Raw genomic sequence first — 17,950 nt, forward strand, 5'->3', positions numbered from 1 at the left:
TAAGATCTACGCTGGCTGACACCGTGTGTATAAGGAAAGCGTAACGAAAAATCAGTTGTTCACTTCGGCAACAACAGAGCTGTCCTAAGGAAGTCTTGATAATACAAAATATTTTCCTCCAGGATAAAACTGTACTGTGGAAAAAATGTAACAAACAGAATTACATTTTCTTCACAAAGCACCAATAGGAAAGGAAATGAGAATCCAGTTATTTGCAGTTAAAGAGCGTGTGGGTAAAAGGCAGACCCAAGACATGCCAACTCTGACCACTGTGGCTGTCGTTACAGGAATTCAGGGACCACAGAATAAAAATCCTTGTAAACAGAAGTGCCGGGGCACCGGCCGTCTACGCGGGATAAATCCAACCGCACACTGGGCGCATCTGTTTAGGCTCAAACTTTTAGAGAAATCCCGTAACACTTGTTTATGGGAACATGCAAAATCCCTGTGGTTATGTCTGGGCATTTCTTTAGTGTTACCCAGACCATGGAAAGGTCCAAATTAAGAAAGGATACACAAGCACAAGCCCAACCGAAACCAAACGAGTAGTACCAGTACAGTCCACGGGACCGTTTGGTGCTTCAAGTCAGGCGTGTCCTTGCATACGGTCCTGAACCAGAGACGAATTTCGTGCCTGATCTTATCAATGCTTACAGGTCTTGCTCTGGATGTTTGACCACTCGTGGAGACAGTGGTAGGTATTGGGGTCTGCTCTCCGTGCTGAACGCACTCCCAGGGGTTACACACACGCGCAGAGAGATGAACAGAGGCCGTTAATAAACCTGCCGACCTAGCCTAGGCACCATGGTTCGTATGGATTCAGTGAAATACTGTATCAATATGACATTAATACTCTATAGCACCCTGTAAACCTGCCATCGTTGTGTTTATAAAAGCATTTCTGACACAATCTGACCGCTCCATTTCCTGTAGACTTTGGAGGCTGGCATTTCTGCCATAGCACCACTCTTTCTTTTTTTTTTTTTTTTTTTGTCTCTATGACATGGGCATTACTATGGTTGTTGGTAACATCTCTATAAGAGAAAAAAAAATGTTGTTTGTGCCACGTTTCCATTTTAAGTTATCTTCCTAAGAGTCTCTTTTTTCCTCTTCTCAGCAATCAGCTCTTGAATTCTTTGGTTCCTTGTCTTTTCATAAGGCAGTCTCCTTCGCGTGATGATGTTATGTTGAGAGACGTCGTTATCCAGCCCGACAATTTTATAGGGCACATCTACCGCATTAATTTCCGGGCGGTCGTCAGTTGTATTGGGAGGCACGGCCGTGCCCCTGGATTTGGGGACAGGAAGAGGACTGGCCGTGGGCTGTGCGATGGGAGTGGCGAGGGTCGACAGGAACTCCTCCTCTATGACGTTCGTTTTATCGATGCTGGAATCGGTTACGTTTCTGTCCTCTGTTTCGTTGTTATACAGGTTACAGGACTTGCAGCAGAGCTTATTGTAACCAGGAATTGAGCAGTACCGAGAGAGGACCTCCATACGGCAGAACATGGACTTGTCTCCTTGGCACCGCTCCTCTGAAAGAGAGAGAGGACAAGTAAATAAAGCGCGCGTGACAAAGAAAGCTCGTGCCCGCAGAAAACATTTAAAGCATGTGCCCTAAAAGTCAGAGGAAACCAACCGCTGCTGAAGCCGGGCAACGGGGACAAGGTTTGGAGTACAAGCTGGGACAGGATACTGTCAGACAGGCCCCTTTAGTTATACTGGAGCTAAATCCTACACCCACGCAAGTGAGGCGATCACAGAGCCCGATCTGCATTTTGCACGGTGGGCTCCGAGTCCTGGCCTTCACATTACCCGAGCGCTGGATTCAAAGCCGAGCTGGAGTCGTACGGCCTTCCTAGGTGGCCATAAAGCAGACCATTACCAGGACTACACGGCTCCTGCAAAGTGCCTTGAAGCTCCTCAGCCACTAAAATGAGTAGTATTTGCACAAGGAAGTCATTGCGCCTTCACCTGTCTAACGCTGGGCTGCAGCACAACAGCAACGCTGCTGCGGACGAGGATGTAGACAGCCAGTAACCTCAGCCATGGGATTATTTAAATCTGAGCTTCTGAAAGCCAAAGTCTTATCTGTGCATGGACTGGATGTTCCTGGAACTGAAGTCATTTCTTGGCCCTTCATGCCGAGGATGGTATCTCCTGAACCCCTCCCTACGTGCAAGATAAGACTCTGGCACAAACCCTTTACGCCTTTACAGAATCCCTTTGAATCCTCTGAACTTATTCCACAAGCACACACGACTCCTGCCAACTTCCCAAAATGACAGGGAGGCTCCACATAGTCCTGACTTGTGTAAACCAGAACAAAGAAGTGTAATAGCAATGAGAAACAAAGACAGTTCCCAAAGCTGAGGTTGGAGGGACTACTACAATAGCCCCCAAGTACCTAATGCCCCACAACAAATGTGCAGGGCTAGGTTTGGTGACATTCAACTGCACATGACAAAACTCAGCATAAGGAGATGCAAGGGGCTTTTCTTATTCCCAAGCATTAATCCAAATGTAATCTGAAATCACTGGCACGGACCCTGCCGGTCTGTCCGGCGACAGGGGAGATGCTATGAATCCTAGCCGCTGGATGGTAGGAGCCAGCAAGGCTACAAATCTCCACCGGTTTCCTTCTGGTGCAGCCTAGGACAGCAAGCCACCTGCCGCCGAACGCCTGGGCACCCCAGAGCTACAGACACTGTCTGGTTTGATGCCGAGAGCCAGGAGCTAGTGGGAACTGCAGCAAAAACGCAGCTAAAGTTCGTACCCATCCCCCAAATCATTGTGGACGCCTGCCCTCTACTAGGAGTCGGTAAGGTCACAGGTTATTTTCTCAGCAGTCCCAGTGCCCCGTGGTGGGGAGGAGCATCATCCCATACTCCAGTGCCCGGTACCGCAGAGGGGGCTGGGCTCTGTCGCGGTAAAGCGTGTGCCCGCCTTCGTTCAGAGCACGCGTGACTGCAGGGGTGTGCTCAGCCGGGGGAGCTTAGCATTACCGATATCAGACTTTGGCAGCTCAAAGCGAAATCTGGTCAAATCTCGCGGCAACATTGCATCAAACTACAGCACGGGAGCAGGTTAGGAGATAGTAAAGTGAGGCTAGAAAGCAGAAGTGCGGTTTCTTCACTCATCCTCAGCTAGGGTATGGTAGGTGTTTAATTGGCAAACATATCAGTCTAGCATATGCTAATGATTATTGCTCTTGCTTTGAAAATCTAGCAATGACTGACAGGATTAGAAACACTTTTCTTGCAAGCAGCCCAGTTTTGCACTGACTCTCGCATTTTCTGTAGAAAAACAAACATACAATTCCTTGAGTCAATGCATTTTCAGAGTTTCCAAATCTCAAATCAAGTAGGTGCCCAGAAGACAACTCCCTTCGGAGCAGAAAGACTGTGCTTGGGACGCGTGTTCAAACTGGCCTCTCCAGCTGCAGGTGCAAGCTTTTGTGCACATGACTGTGCCTCCGTGCAGGCACGCCTTGCATTGAGGCCCCTCTGAACACTGTGCCCTGCGTTTCTCTGGCTCTAATTCAAACTTTTCAATATTTTTTGCAAGCTACTATTTCAATTTAGGTTCAACAGGGCTGCTTCTGTTTGGGGCGTATGTTATACGAGGCAGTAGAAGCATCTTTAGAAAAATGCCTTATTTTTCCAGGAAAAAAAAAAAGGGTGCAATGCTCACCATAAAAAGCTACCTAAGAATCAAATTCAGTTATGGAATAGCCTTCAGTTCCATATGATATTTTATATTAACAAACATGAACCTCATAACTCAGGAATGACATTTGGTATTGTTGTTCCAAACCAAAGTCTCCAGGTTTGCTGCACTTTTATTAGTTTTATTTGCAGTAGGCATGACAGGCTCTAAGTAGGTCTTTAAATCATCAGTAAGAAAAAAATAAGTTTCACAGTCACTTTGGTACACATCAAATTGGTCTCATAAAAAAATATTGAAAAGCAAACTGAATTGGCACATCTTTAATATTATGTTAAATACATACAAAACACTAATAAAATATCCCTGATAAACCAAAGTGCATATAGACATAGTGCACAATGCCCAGATACCTTATTGCACCATTCTCTATAGCCACCCATATCTTGTAACATCACTAAACAGTTGTCTAGTTAAAGGTAACAGTCATGAATATATTTATACAGTTAAACACCAATAATTTTACATAACAGTATTCAGTGCCAGATACGTGTCTTTGCTTTTTCACCTTGTCAGGTAAATTGTTAACATGTTTCAGGAAATCATCATATTCACAGCAAAATTTAAATATGTGATCACATGATAATGACAAGTTTGAAGTGCTACATTGTTGACGATCCAAAGTGCTATCTTCCTAAGGGATATGAACAATGGAGTAAGGTAGCAATGTGCTGTGTTAAGTCAAGGACTGCTGTCTGAAAAGCGATGTGCTTCTACGGTTACTGGATGTCAAATGGTTTTTATGATTCCAAATCCTCAGTGTAAACACGTGAGGTACAGCAACAACGCCAATTCAACGTTGAGAAGTTAAGTAATGACCTTTTCTTCACAAAATGAGCATGGACTGTGCAAATTAACCATGGATTAAATCTGCTTCCTTCTAATGTCATTAAAGTAAAAATGCTGAATATGAAGATTAACTCGTGGTACCAATGTACTGTTTGTATTTAAAGCTGGATCTTGTAGTTAATGCCATCTACATTTCAACATTTAAGGCATTTTTCTAAATCTTTTTTTTTTTCCTAAGCAAAAAAGCAATAAAAATTGAGGTAATTCTGTCGTTGTTCACACTGTTATGTTTGCCAGTTGACACGTCTATTGAACACACACGCACACACGATCGTACCAATCAAGTCAAACATGCATTTGGTGAAAAAAGACCAATGGATGTAATGATCAGAAGTAGCCCAACGTTGAGCAGGGCGAGACATCATATGAATGAAAATGTCATATTGCCTGGACCACTTAAACTCACAAACCTTTTGCACGAACCACTTGCATTTTATAAAAAGGGAAAAAAAAAACCCTGCAAAACTGGCAAAGCTGTGTGAAGAAAAACAAATGTCGCAGCTTTTGAAATAAAATATTGAAAACACAAGCAGAGAAGTTGAAAGAAAGCATACGGCACAGGAGCAGCATTTAAAGTACAAACAGAAACGGAGCTACTGGTAAGTAATGAGCCCGTCACAGTAACGAACACAAATTTTAGGTCGGGAATACACTGGAGCAGCACAGGTGAGCAAGCACTGGCACCGGGACAGAGGATGGAATGAAGCGATTCTTTCATCCAACAGACTACCCTGTAAGAAAAACTGAAACTAGAGCGTTATGGGACTTAGGGCCATTAGATAAAGGAGAACTTTAGCACTACAAGGTGTCATTATTGTGATGTGATCACATTCACAATAAGTTCTCAGTTTTGCTATCAAACTGAACATCATGAACCAGTACGAGCCTTTTTTCACCATCACCAAGCGACAAGCAAACTGATCCCAGCTCCCTTTCAGAGGACTGCAACATACTGTGGAGATCCTACTTCACACATCCAGCCAACTTGGAGACCTCCACCACCAGGGCTACAGCAGCTCCAGAGAAGAAAGACACTGTGCACCCAGGGCACAGCGTGAAATAAAGATTCAGCCCAAGATTTGACTTGGAAAAGTCAAGGGAATTTTCCATATAGAGAGAGGAAGAGAGCAAAAGGCAAAGTCCACATTTGATGTGGCATGCATTTAAGGGCAAAGGCAGAGTTATAAATGGGTCTTTTACTTGAAGAGATTTTCTGGATGGGATAGTCCGGATCTGGTCTCGACAGCCATTGTATCATGTAGGTTTTCTTTGACAGGTCGGAAACATTTCCTAGAATAGAGGGGGAAAAATAAGTCAATACAAGATGTGTTAACAAGAAACAGATTTACAACTAAATCACCGTATACAGCTTGGCTCGGAGGATAAGTAGAGCGTTGCTATGCTGTGTAATGGGCTGCAAGTTCAAGGCCTCCCATCCTGTGCTCGGAGTGTGATGGCAAGCTATGAAGGAAGAATGAGAAGTACTAATTTCGCACGGCCTTTTAAGGGCCATCAGATCTGGGCCTAACTGCTCCACTTAAAGTCTCCGGGCTGGGATGGATAAGTGAGAGCCTGGTGATCACGTTAGAAAAGTGACCATATTCATACTTGCAAAACAGCAATGCGAATGTTGAGAACTAATTTATAAACAATATGAAGTTGTTCACTAAATCTTAACTGTTATGATTTTAAAAATGATCCTAAGTAATACATGCAAATGGCAGACAGGCCGGTGAGGACAGACAGGTATTAATATTTTAGCCTAAGCAGCCAACAATTTATGACCCAGCAAGGAAGCCGGCTCCTTGTCACAGAAGGAACAAAGCGAGACCCTGAGCTGTCATCACTGGCGGTGGCTGAAGCAGAAGGCCCATGTCTGCATGGCTGGTACTGCTTTTTTTGGGTATCTTGTGGAGAAGCCCCAACACTGACCAGCAGCAGGTAACAGGTTTCTAACGAAGGGGGAGCTGTTAACCAGCAGCTTTGACACCTTTTACCTCTACTGGAGTGGGGCCTGTCCTCCTGGCTTCCAGCCTGCACTGGTGGGTATCCCCTGTCCACACTGTAAAGTTTTCAGAGGCATAGGGAGTGTGGCAAACTACCCCTGGCAGGTCCATATGGCAGCCGCACAAACAAAACTCTTTGGAATCATCCTGCTCCCACCGGCACTTGATTTATGGCCCACATTGCTAAGCAGCAGCTCCCCGAGCAGGGGTCTCCTGCAGGCATGCAAGTTCAGTTCAAGAATTGCAGCAAATGCAGTTGAATTTTTTTTTTCCCCCCAAATTGTACATGTCAGACACAGAGACAAAGAGCTGAGCACTCACTGGGGCAGGGAGGTAGTCTGCAGATCCTGACAGTCTCAGGTTTATCGTCTTTGCAGAAGCCAATGGCATTGTCTCTTGTCCGGCACAGAACCTGGCGGTCCTGCGTGCCGTTCCCACAAGTCACTGAGCACTGGGGGGTGAGAAAAGGCATCAGTCAGGTGTTGATTTATCTTTCACCTATTGTGTACTGGGTCTCTTTTTGTCTTGAGCTGCAGCAGGGGCTGCAAATAATTTGACTTGAGAATTTTGCCGGACATTAGATATGTGCATACATACACACACAGCACCAGCCTGGAGACCTCTGACACACCAGCACACATGAAAAAGTGTAAAATCTTTATGGTGGGAAGCACATTAAGTCACACATGAAAACTGCTGCAATGCAAGACATTGCTTCCTCACATGTATCTTAAACTGTATTAATTGTGCTACTTAAACTCGGGATGAATTCTTAAAACTTAAGTATTAGTAAGTATTAAGTTGAGTATTAATACTTAAGTATTAATTCTTAATACATAAAGCTCAGGATGAATTCCTCAGGTCCTATTTATGTGGTAAAGATCTAACATGTAAATGCTGTGCTACAATGCAGCCCCTCTTTGAAGCAGCATCATGAAGAAGTGCACGACCAACTGGAAAGATATCAAAACTCCAAGCGGCAAGACTTGAACGCAATGCTGTGGCACAGCGCTTACTCCCTGCTCGCTATCTGGTGGTGACAGAGTATTTGTCAATATGAACAGACCAAGACTTCCTGGTGCAGGTAAATGCTTTGCAAGAGGGAAACGAAGTACAAGGAGACTACATGGCTTGCCCAAAGGCAAGCAGCAGGAGAGTGCAAGAACTAGGTCTCCTGACTCCTTGCACTTGGCTGGATTCCTGCCACATGAAAGTAAGCAAGGGAGAGGAACTCCTGTCCACTTGCTCTCAGTTAGAAAACCTTTATCAGACTTAAATTGTTTCCTCACCCTGCAGGGGCATTTCTTAAATTAAGATGCCTGACTCCCGTTTCATTTCAGCGAGGCTTGGACGCTCAGCTTTTGACAGTCCTGGCTGTCGTGCTTACTTTAAGGGAGGGGTGCAACTTGTATAACCGAAAACCCCCAGACCAAACAACCAACAAACATGCTGGACTTTTGAGCCAATTAAATCAATCTAGCAGAAGAGTGCAGGTGGCAAAGAGGACCGAGAGGCCGGAACGGCTGCTTCCTTCCTTCCTGCAGCTGGCACCACATCCAGAAACTCTTGGCTCTCCACTGTCAAACAGCGACCCTTCAGGATGCGGCTGCAGGCCGTCTCCCCTGCTGTCCCCACTGACCTGGCCTCTCCTGGTGAGACGAGCGTGCTCTCCACGTAGGTAAGCAAAGGCTGGCCAACTCAATGCCTGGCGGTGGCTAGACAGGACAAGCTGCTGAAGACTCTTCCTCCCACCTTACACAATCTCATTGCAAAGCTGACAGAGGCTTACCAGCGACCAGGGTCCTATCCTCCACTGTGCAGGGCAGAGCTCGCGATTGCAGGGCCTCCTGCCCTCCGGGCGATCGTTGTTGCAGTATTTGGTGTGAACAGAGCGATTAGTGTTGTCGTGCAGTGGTTGGATGCACCGTACAGAACGGACTTGATAGCCATTTTTTCCGCAGCTTTTGCTGCAGGGCTCCCACTCTCCTGTAACCCATCTGGTTTAAAGAAAAACAGGACGAGTGAGGCACAATCCTCTCTCATACATTAGTCATGTTAAAGCTGTTGATTGAAAGAGAACTTAAAGTTTAAGTTTTCCCGAAGGCTGATTTTAGCAAATGAAAGCATTGAATGAAAATAACTAATGGTTCTGAGAAGGCTAAATCAGCCATAATGCTGAAACCGCCTAAAAGACCCAAATCTGGGGACTTAACTATCTAACTCCCATCTAATTCCTCAGGAGGAGTTAGGCACCTAAAATACATTAACGAAGCTGGACCCACGTGGCTAAATATGTCCAAGCAGTGTCTCCTATTCTGAAAAGAGGATGCAACACGGAGCCTCGTGTCTCGGTACTGGCACTTCTGGCCGTTGTAGATAGGGTTGATTTATGCCTTAACATCCCACGCTAAGTTCCTGAACAGGAGGAATCTGTTTCATTAACTTAATATTTTAGATCCAGCAGCTTACAGTTCATGCTATGGCAGATTTGTGTTGTAAGGGACCTCGAACGAATACCCCATAAAAGTAAGTTTTGTACATCTTTATATAAGGGAAGCTTGAACTCTGAATTCCTTTGTATGTCAAGAGTTAGCCATAGTCCGACAGGTCATAAACTTTGTTTAAAATGTTACCAGGCACCAAAAACCATGGACCGAAGAGACAGATGTTTTGCAGCCCATTTTAACTTACTTCTCCCTCCCTTCACTTCTCTCTGCTCCATAGGTGATAACTGCCTACTTCTTTTTCATGTGGTCATATTCATTAACATAATTAGATTACACTGAAGGCACAGCAGCATGGCATTGCACAGACTAATCAATTCAGAGAAGCCTAAGGTCTCATAAGCAATAGCTTACTTTGTCAGATGCTATGAACTAAGGCAATTGTTGCAACATTTACTTAGCTTGGATTCTGATTCTTTTCCAGAATCAATAAAAGGCAATTGAAGCCCAAAGGCTTGTCTTATCTCTCTCCCAACTATACAAGATAGCACCTTGCAAACTTAACTTTCTAACTAGGACAGTATTAATTAGGTTTTCTTTATCACTTGAGATAAATCTTTGAATATAAGCCTACTTTGTTTGATGTATTCTTGGTTAGAAGTTGTTTTTTTAAAGGAGTGCATGTAAAAGTTGGGACTGGAGTTCTCAGGCCGACTAAAGGACTCAAAACACATAATTCATATTGATTTTCAGGGATATTTGGGCACCTAACCCCTTTTGTTCCTTGAAGATCATTGCTATAAACTCTTTGAATATCTTCAGACAGATCCCAATTATCCCATATTATGTATACGGCCAAAACTGGAAAGCTATTTTTCATAAGCATAGCTCTGTACAAAACTGGCCACATCCTGTTACCAGGATTATTTCCATGTAGGTGCACTCTTTTTTTTTTTTGGAATTAGAGGGGTGAGAATTGTGTCCTACCCTCTCATTACAGGCATTACTATTTCTAATCCAAAAACCAAAGCATCCGGCCACTTAGGGAAAGTCGCATCTCATGGTGACATTCCAGAAAGACTCTAAAAGACCAATATCAAAAATACCTAAGCAGATTAAGAAGGTAAGTCCCACTGGGCGTAGCTACATGTGCGTTAATGTGCCTTTTCTAAGGCACGTTAAATGTAGTACCTCCAATGTGAAGTACGAAATTAATGCGCATTAGGCTGTGCTAATGCATAGTAGCATACTTGCACTTTTTTAGTGACACGTAATGCGCAGTGGACCATTTTACTGTGAGTTAGTGTAATTTCATGGGGCTTTATATGACACTAATAGCAGTAAAATAGTTCATTGCACATTAAAGTGCATGTGCAGGCATCCCACCAACTTACTCTCAAGGCTATATTGGCTTCCAGGGGAACGCGAGACTAGACCTACAAAGCGATTAGCAGATAGGCATCTTATCAGTGTACAGTATCAAGCTAGCTTTTATTGAAAGCCATTGGGACTTAGGTGCTTAATCCAGGTAAGCACTTTGCAAAGTCTTCCTGGCACCTAGCTAGCTTTGTAAATCTAGATGCTTTTGAAAAGATTATCATGGCCTGCAATTTTCCCCAGCTCTATACAATTCACCCTGGGAATCACAGGTCACAAGTAAGATTCTAAGCAAGTTTCAGATAGTAAATACTGGCTTGCAAATATTCTCCTGCAAGGACAAGTAACTCTACCTGCAGAGTGCAATACAACAGTTCTGCATTAGGTCTCTGGATACCAGCCGTGCCAGATGTATATTTTGCAGATGCTCTGAATTTAAAAGAACAATTTCCCTGCAGCTTCGCTAACAGTAGCTATTTGTAAACCTCTAAATAATTCATGCTGAAACCAACAGGGAGATAAACCACTGAAACAACTGTTGATAGCAGATGCAAAAGAGTAAGTCTTATAGATGAGTTTACTGCTTCACGTAGGGCGACAGTTCCACCAACCACCTAGAAGGACCATGAAAAATATGGCCTAATTTGCCAGAAGACCAAAGACAAGAGCCAAGCTGTTTGTTAGGCAGTTATGAAGGCTTCAAAGCAATATATCCATTCTCTCTCAGGAGCCTTCTAAACCCCTGCAGTAATATTGTAAAAAAAATGGAGTATTAACCTCTAAACATCTTGCTTTGTTCAGCATTCACTATTGTACAAAGCATATAGGCAGCACAGTTACAATGGGATGATAATATGCAGACTCTTACAGATACATATTCCCCTCTTGACTCAAATACATAGCTCCCATTAATGGTAAAAGGAAATCCATAATGGACAGAGGAGAAGCATACTTTCTTTAGTAAATTCAGAATTAGCATTACTGCAATCCAAAGGCCCCAGTATCGCCTCTTGCCTATGGAGGGAAGGGTGGAGCAGGTGACTGGGGGGGGTCACAAAGGAGAGGAAAGAACCTCAAAATACCCTGGAACATTTTGGAAGATGCTCTGAATGTGTCCATCTCTCCTGGATCCAGACTCTGGTCCACCCTGAGATACCGTTTCCGCACCAGGCTCAGTTTAGAGAGGAAGTGGTTTCTTTTCATGGGGAAGCAAAGCTTGAAGCTGAGGCTTAGATAGAGCTGATCAAACTACGTTCTGCTGACAAAGTAATATCTTAATAGAGTTGTAACAGAAATCACAGCTCACTGTGAGCAGAAGTGACATATCCCCTCATGTCATGGCAGAAGACGACATAATCACTGTAAAACTGAGTGCTGCAACGCGCTGATTATATAGAAAGGGGCTCTCTAAATAAACTAGCTATCCCAAGGGCATTTTAGGAAATACTCCTTTAAATACTGCAGCTAAAAGCGAGCTGATGGGAGGATATTCAGTTATAAAATATCTCGACTGAAATGGCTACTTCCTTCATAGATTTCATAGACATTTGGGCTGGAAGGGACCTCGGAAGATTATTGGGCCCAGCCCCCTGCTCCAGGGGCGGGAAGTCAGCTGGGGTCAAAGGGTCCCAGCGAGATAAACGGCCAAACATTTCTTAAAAGAGTCCAGCGTAGGCGCTTGCACCACCTCTGGGGGGAGTCTTGCTGATGTTTGGATATTCACCTGTTAATACTAAAATTACGGGCAATGCTAGTATCAGGTAGCACAGAGAAATAAGACAATGGGGGAGAAACGCGGGGAGAAAACAGACATTCATCTTGGAAAAGTCCAAGAAAACGCAACTGGAGAAGAGCCATCTGAAGCACAAACACTATCAGAGAGGAAAGCTGGGAAGCAGCGTTGTGGAAATAGCTAAAGACGAGACAGAACACCACGTCAGACGTAGCTACTTGAGAGTATTTTGCCCAAAGGCCCTTATGTCCCATTTTCAAGCACAGCTCAAGGGAGTTGGGCTCAGATGAATTTGGTACCTAAATATTTTGGGGGATTTGCATCTTGGGCAGTTAAAATGGGACTGAAGTACACGTGTACCTACCACTGGCAATGAGGCCTGTCTGGAAACCCCCACCATGACCGCACCTAAAATATAGCATTCGACTTGGGGCACAACTTCCCAAGGGCTGTAGAGTCAAACTGGAGGGAGCTTAGTCAGAGAGCAACAAAAGTGACCAGGAACTGGTGGGAATTTGAGATTAGATGCTGACTGGTACACGTGATAACAGACTATACATATTTATGGATCACCGTCTCTGAAGATGGAGCAGCTGCATTTAATGTGGATGGCAGGTACAACCTGGCAGAATGGGATTTAATTTAAACAAAATAAATTTAGGGCATTTTTCAATCTACATCTGAGAGGTGCTGCACTGGGGAGCAGCTTCACTAAGGACTCCTGTTGTTAGGGACACTTCAAAACTTTGCCTGCACCACGCAGGAGAAAATATGCTGCAGGGAGGCATCCTGCAGGGACCTGAAGATGGACCGATAACTTTGTATAGCAATTTCCTCTGCAAACTTCTGTGATTTTATGAGATGGCCCAGAGAAACACAGCAAGCTCCTCAAAGCACAAGGTCATTTTGTCTAAAGTGATTTCTGGGACAAAGATGCTCCAGGGATCGTGCGAGGGAGCAGAACCTCACAGCGTTGGTTTGTTTCTGCTTCCCTTAATCCCGCCTGCAGTGCTCCATGCTAAGGACGCCTCTCCAAGATTTGCCTTTCCATGACAGAGGGTGAGAAGGTGAGGCTGGTGTGACCTGTTTGGAAAATATTCTGTTTGGACAGACCTGACATGAATCCATGCCCCACCCAGGACAAGGTCCATCCTTGGTACTTCCAGTGCCAAATTATAAACCAGAGGAGTAAAACTAATCTAATTAAAGAGGATTCCTAACCAAACCCCTGCATCACAGGATTCCCAGACCCTGGGGGTGTGGACCCAGATCCAGATCTAAATTTTGAAGCTGACCATTTTTCCATAGGGCTATGGCAATACTCCAAAATCAGGCACGCTCCAATTCAGAGTCTTTAAAACTTGTGTCAGGATGCTGTGGCTCATGCATCTTTCCTTTTTCGCATCCTTGTGACAAGGTATTTAGCTGAATTCAAAGATTCATTGGAAACTGCCAGGCCATGCTGCAAGCCCTTCTGCTACAGCCTTAACCTTTAGGCTGTCAACCACGTGCCTTAGCACCCACACCACCCCAGCCCTGGCTCATGTAACTGCCATTTATTTTAATTCATAGCTTTGCTAGCCAGAGGGGTATTCGTAACTAAGTAATAGAAGAGTTTTGCCTTCTCCAGAGACTTGTCATTATTATTACTAGGTCATTGCTTCAGTTCTGGTAAATATATTAAGCCCTGATCTTTGCTGTGTTCATGTAGCACAGTTCTTGGCTGCTGCTTCTCTTAGCTTTTCCCGTGGCAGGGTTTATGAAACCTTGGCTGGTACTCTTTAGTTATTTATGACATTTTCTGGAATCTAGACTTGGTTCCCAGAGATAAAAGCTGTAGATCAACTTCTCCTTACGTGTTGCGGTAGCAACAGGGGCAATATGTGACATGTGACAGGGTTAACTTGCTGCCAGTCAAAAAAACACCTGTAAAATGTGAATAAATATGTTCATAACAATCCACTATGTAAAACATGGAAGTGTGAATAATAACCCCTTACCCAGAGGAGCTGGGATTGGAATAAAAGTCAGTAGAAATGTTTCAAACAGGTAGTGGCATGAGCCAAATATTTTCACCATCTTAAAAAATACGCCGAGAGCTTTCCTGGTGTTTGCACTAGAGTACGAGATGACATTTGTTCCCAAAATAACTATTCATTTTGGTTTTAGATGCTTAAATTCATACTTCATAATCTGAACTTCATACTTCATAATTTGAAATTCATACTTTGAAAACCAATATAATTTCTATATAATTTCACTCTTGATTTTGATGTCCAAGAGACGGGGGCAAGCACAAGTGCCTGGATCACTGCAGCGGTATTTTTCCAATTCAACCTATTTCAGAACCATTGTTCCTAGCAACAGCATTTCGCCAAGCAATGTGTTAGCAACGATGCCGCATCACTGCGTATAAAGAAGGACAAGGGCCCAGCGTCGGCAGGGGGAAGGTGCTTGGGGATAAGCTGAAAGCGCCGAGTTCCAGTCTGCTACAACTGTGAGCAGCTGGCTCCGGGCTGCGAACGATCTGGACGGACAGCAATGCTTACATTGGCTGGGAGCATTCCTGCAGGTTGCACACTCTGCGAATAGGCTTTGGCTTCTGGATCAGTTCGCAGTAATTCCGGTGAACCATCTTGTGGTCAGTCTTCCTTCGGCAACCGTATTTCGTGAACTGATAACCTTAAGAGAGACACTCCTCTTATCTCCAGCATTTGAAGTTTTTACACACAACTCAGACTGTACTCAAACTGTGCATGAAAGGGATAGCAGGACAGCCTGAACCGAAGGCGTTGCTTTGCTATATATACAAAAAGCTATACATTTGGCACCCCAGAGCAACCAATTCCCGTTATCTTTTCACAATGAAGCTGCAATCACAATTAGCAGACTCCTTTGGAAAGAGGCATCTTGGCAGTCCAAGATCCAAAGGCTCAGTTGTGTTCTCTATACTTGCACACCCAAGCAGGCACACAGGAGGGCAGCTGAAACGCCAGGCCAGCTCTAGAGCTGGACTGAGTATCTAGGCCAAGTGCTTCCTGGTGCCTCTTCTCAGTGCAAAGTGCAGACTGCCAGGTGCAAAGGACTCGGGAATAATCCACCAACGGGTAGCGGCTGTGGTCGGTTTGCTACCTGGGTGTTTCATCAGCCCAAGGCCAATGCTTAGATAGTCCACAGAATTTCTCGCTAACACAGAGAGGAATCAGAAATGAACACAGAAACTCTTACACCAGCTCTGACCATTGCCAGATAGCTCATCTCTAGAAACAGTAACAGATGCTTATGTCAGCCACAGATGAGACATTTATAAAATCAACTGCCCGAAGAGAAAGTTGGTCCTTGCCCGAAGCAGTTTGTGTGCTGAAGCATGGTGGTTACTGTGATTTATTTGTCTGACACTCTTCTAAAGGGACATGCTGTTACACTCCTGGCTTATTAATATCTTGTGGTAACAAGTCCCACAGATCATGGGGTTATGTTTAAAACCCCCCCCACAGCCCCCTCTCCTTGCGTCAGCTTCCAGTTTGTTACTCATTTCTTTTTACCTCCTCCACAGGGTTTCGAGCACTGGGACCATTTTTTCAGAGCCCATTCGTACGAGACTGAATCTTCCAAAACGTTGTTGTTATCTACGTTTAAGGAGTCTTCATGGATCATGTATTTGTAAGTCAAAGAGATCTTGGTATTGCCATGTGGAATCACCTAGACAGCAAAACAGATGGAGAGCAAAAGCTTTTCAAGACTGATTTTTGAAGTCACCTTAAATAATGGTGCCACGGATACAGAAGTGGGACCAACTTTTCAGTGTATTAAGTGCGTTTCAGCCACTTAACGCATCTTTTTTTGTACTTGTGGCCCTGGGGTTCTTATACTACACATTAGGAAAGGGTGCTGTTACTCTGAGCTGGATTGGCTTTGCAGGGCTGTACGTTCCCACCTTCCAGCCTAACAGAAAGAGACGTCACAATAAAATGATATCTCTGCTTTCACTGAAGACAAAGACTTACTCAAACTTATTGACTGTCTAAAACAGGCAGAAAGAATGTCACTGAAGACTAACTGATGCAGGTGGAAAAATGCAACTCTGTATGATATCAACACAGGCCTTCTCACAGCTGCCTTGCAATAATAAATTCATTGCCAGATCGAAGTGTGGTTCCTCATGCAAAATGGACATCGAGCCAGTTTATTTTGTGGCTTGAAAGATGGAACGAGGTGTGGAATATGGTGCTGTTCAACACAAGCAAATGCATCAAACCTGCCCCTGAAGAAGACCATTTTTATTCTTACCGGAGGACAGACTTTCAGCCGGTACAAATCAGCACAGTGCAACTGGCTCCACTGGCCCAGATTTCCCGAAGCGGAAGATCTGTATTTGTTCTCATGTCATTTATTCTTTTACAATGAACAGTCAATGCAGTTTGAACTCTCTCTCAATTAAGACAGTGATATCACATAAACCACTGAAGCCCTCTCTCATGTCTGACTTTGCAGGGCACATTGCTGAAAGTGGGGCAAGGGCTGGGAAAGGGTAACATGCATTTAACTACAATAGGCTGCACTGATTTTTCTCTTCATGTTCCCATCGCAGCTGTGATTAGTAGGCTGGCTATCCTTTAGATAATGGTAATTTTCTAGGTCTTCCACAGGAAATAATCAGGAATGTCAAATGCTTGACATATAACCCTGGAGCTACTGTATAATGCAATTCTTGTAAGTGATAATGAACGAGAGGAAAGGGATTAAAATACATCTCTTTCTATCTTTTTTACTCTTACAGCAAATGTCTTCCCATGATTCACAAAAGGGATCTCTAATACACAAGAGTGCTATGACTCAGCATGACCCTGACGCTACGAGCCGCAGGACAGGGTTTCATTTCACTTACCAAAATAACTATCCCATTACGCAAAGGCCCCATGGTCTGCACCATCTCCCTGCCATCATCGTTCCGGTATTCCCACTCCACGCCCATGTCAATAAAGGCCTTCGAATCTGGCACGTAGTTGTCTTCACTTAATATGAGCTTCCCCGTTTCCCGATTCTTAATTGCTGGAAATAACACAACAAATGTGAGTCTGCAAGGGGAACCTCATGGCTGAAGCTGGCAGGGAAGGTGCCAAGCAGAGCAGTCTGCTTTTTCCCATGCACTCTCACTGGATCAGGAAGGATCCTTTTGGCTTTCACTTTGCACCCCTTTGCTGCCTTTTTCTGGCAAAGAGACACCTACTGTTGTTTTGGGCCTTGTGCTCATATTTATTTCGCTCCTGTTGGCTTTCAGGGATGTGCTGCCTGGACTGTAACCTGTTCCTTCTTCGGTTCAGCCGCAAGTTCAGTTGTTCACCTTGTGCGGACATCAGGTTCCCCAGCTGGAGACTGAGCAGCCAGGTCTGAGGTGAGCCCACTCCACAGTACATATATGCTGCCTTGCGTGCCCTCCCTTTCCCACCAGCTCAGCAACTGGGGCTTGAGCATGCTGCACTTGGACACCAGGAGTCACAGGCTGCTTCTCTGGGTGCAGGTCTGTAACACCTAGGTACAAGCCAAGCAGTCATGCACTCCTCCATCACTGCCCCACAAGCTCAGCTATCTGTTGCTGTCTTCTCGCCCTCCCGTGCTTCGACAGGATCGCTCTCCCTGCCACTTGGTGCTTGCCTGACCCAAATTCTGTGTTGACATTAGGAGATAAAGGATTTTGTTATGCACATGTGAGCCACTCCAGGAACTAGCAGTCCCTGAATCCCAGCCCATGCTCCCTGGCCTCTCACTCAATGCTTTGCTCTGTCTTGGGTCCCACGTAGGTGTTTGCATAAGCCT

The 17,950-nt window shown here is 44.6% G+C and overlaps 1 protein-coding gene across 1 annotated transcript in view; it reads right to left on the reverse strand.

The window, feature by feature from the left end:
- The window catches only part of ADAMTS2 (ADAM metallopeptidase with thrombospondin type 1 motif 2), a 236,069-nt gene continuing 218,119 nt past the window's right edge, over positions 1-17,950 (reverse strand). The window contains exons 15-21 of the mRNA XM_019535184.1: positions 17,022-17,185; positions 15,679-15,835; positions 14,683-14,815; positions 8,370-8,577; positions 6,902-7,031; positions 5,775-5,864; positions 1-1,534 (exon numbers count right to left, since the gene is read on the reverse strand). Coding sequence (XP_019390729.1) covers positions 1,077-1,534; positions 5,775-5,864; positions 6,902-7,031; positions 8,370-8,577; positions 14,683-14,815; positions 15,679-15,835; positions 17,022-17,185 — 1,340 coding nt within the window. The 3' untranslated portion in view covers positions 1-1,076. The remainder of the gene's footprint in view (positions 1,535-5,774; positions 5,865-6,901; positions 7,032-8,369; positions 8,578-14,682; positions 14,816-15,678; positions 15,836-17,021; positions 17,186-17,950) is intronic.

This window comes from Crocodylus porosus, unplaced genomic scaffold, assembly GCF_001723895.1.
Source record: "Crocodylus porosus isolate Cpor-Errol unplaced genomic scaffold, CroPor_comp1, whole genome shotgun sequence".
Taxonomy (NCBI): domain Eukaryota; kingdom Metazoa; phylum Chordata; order Crocodylia; family Crocodylidae; genus Crocodylus; species Crocodylus porosus.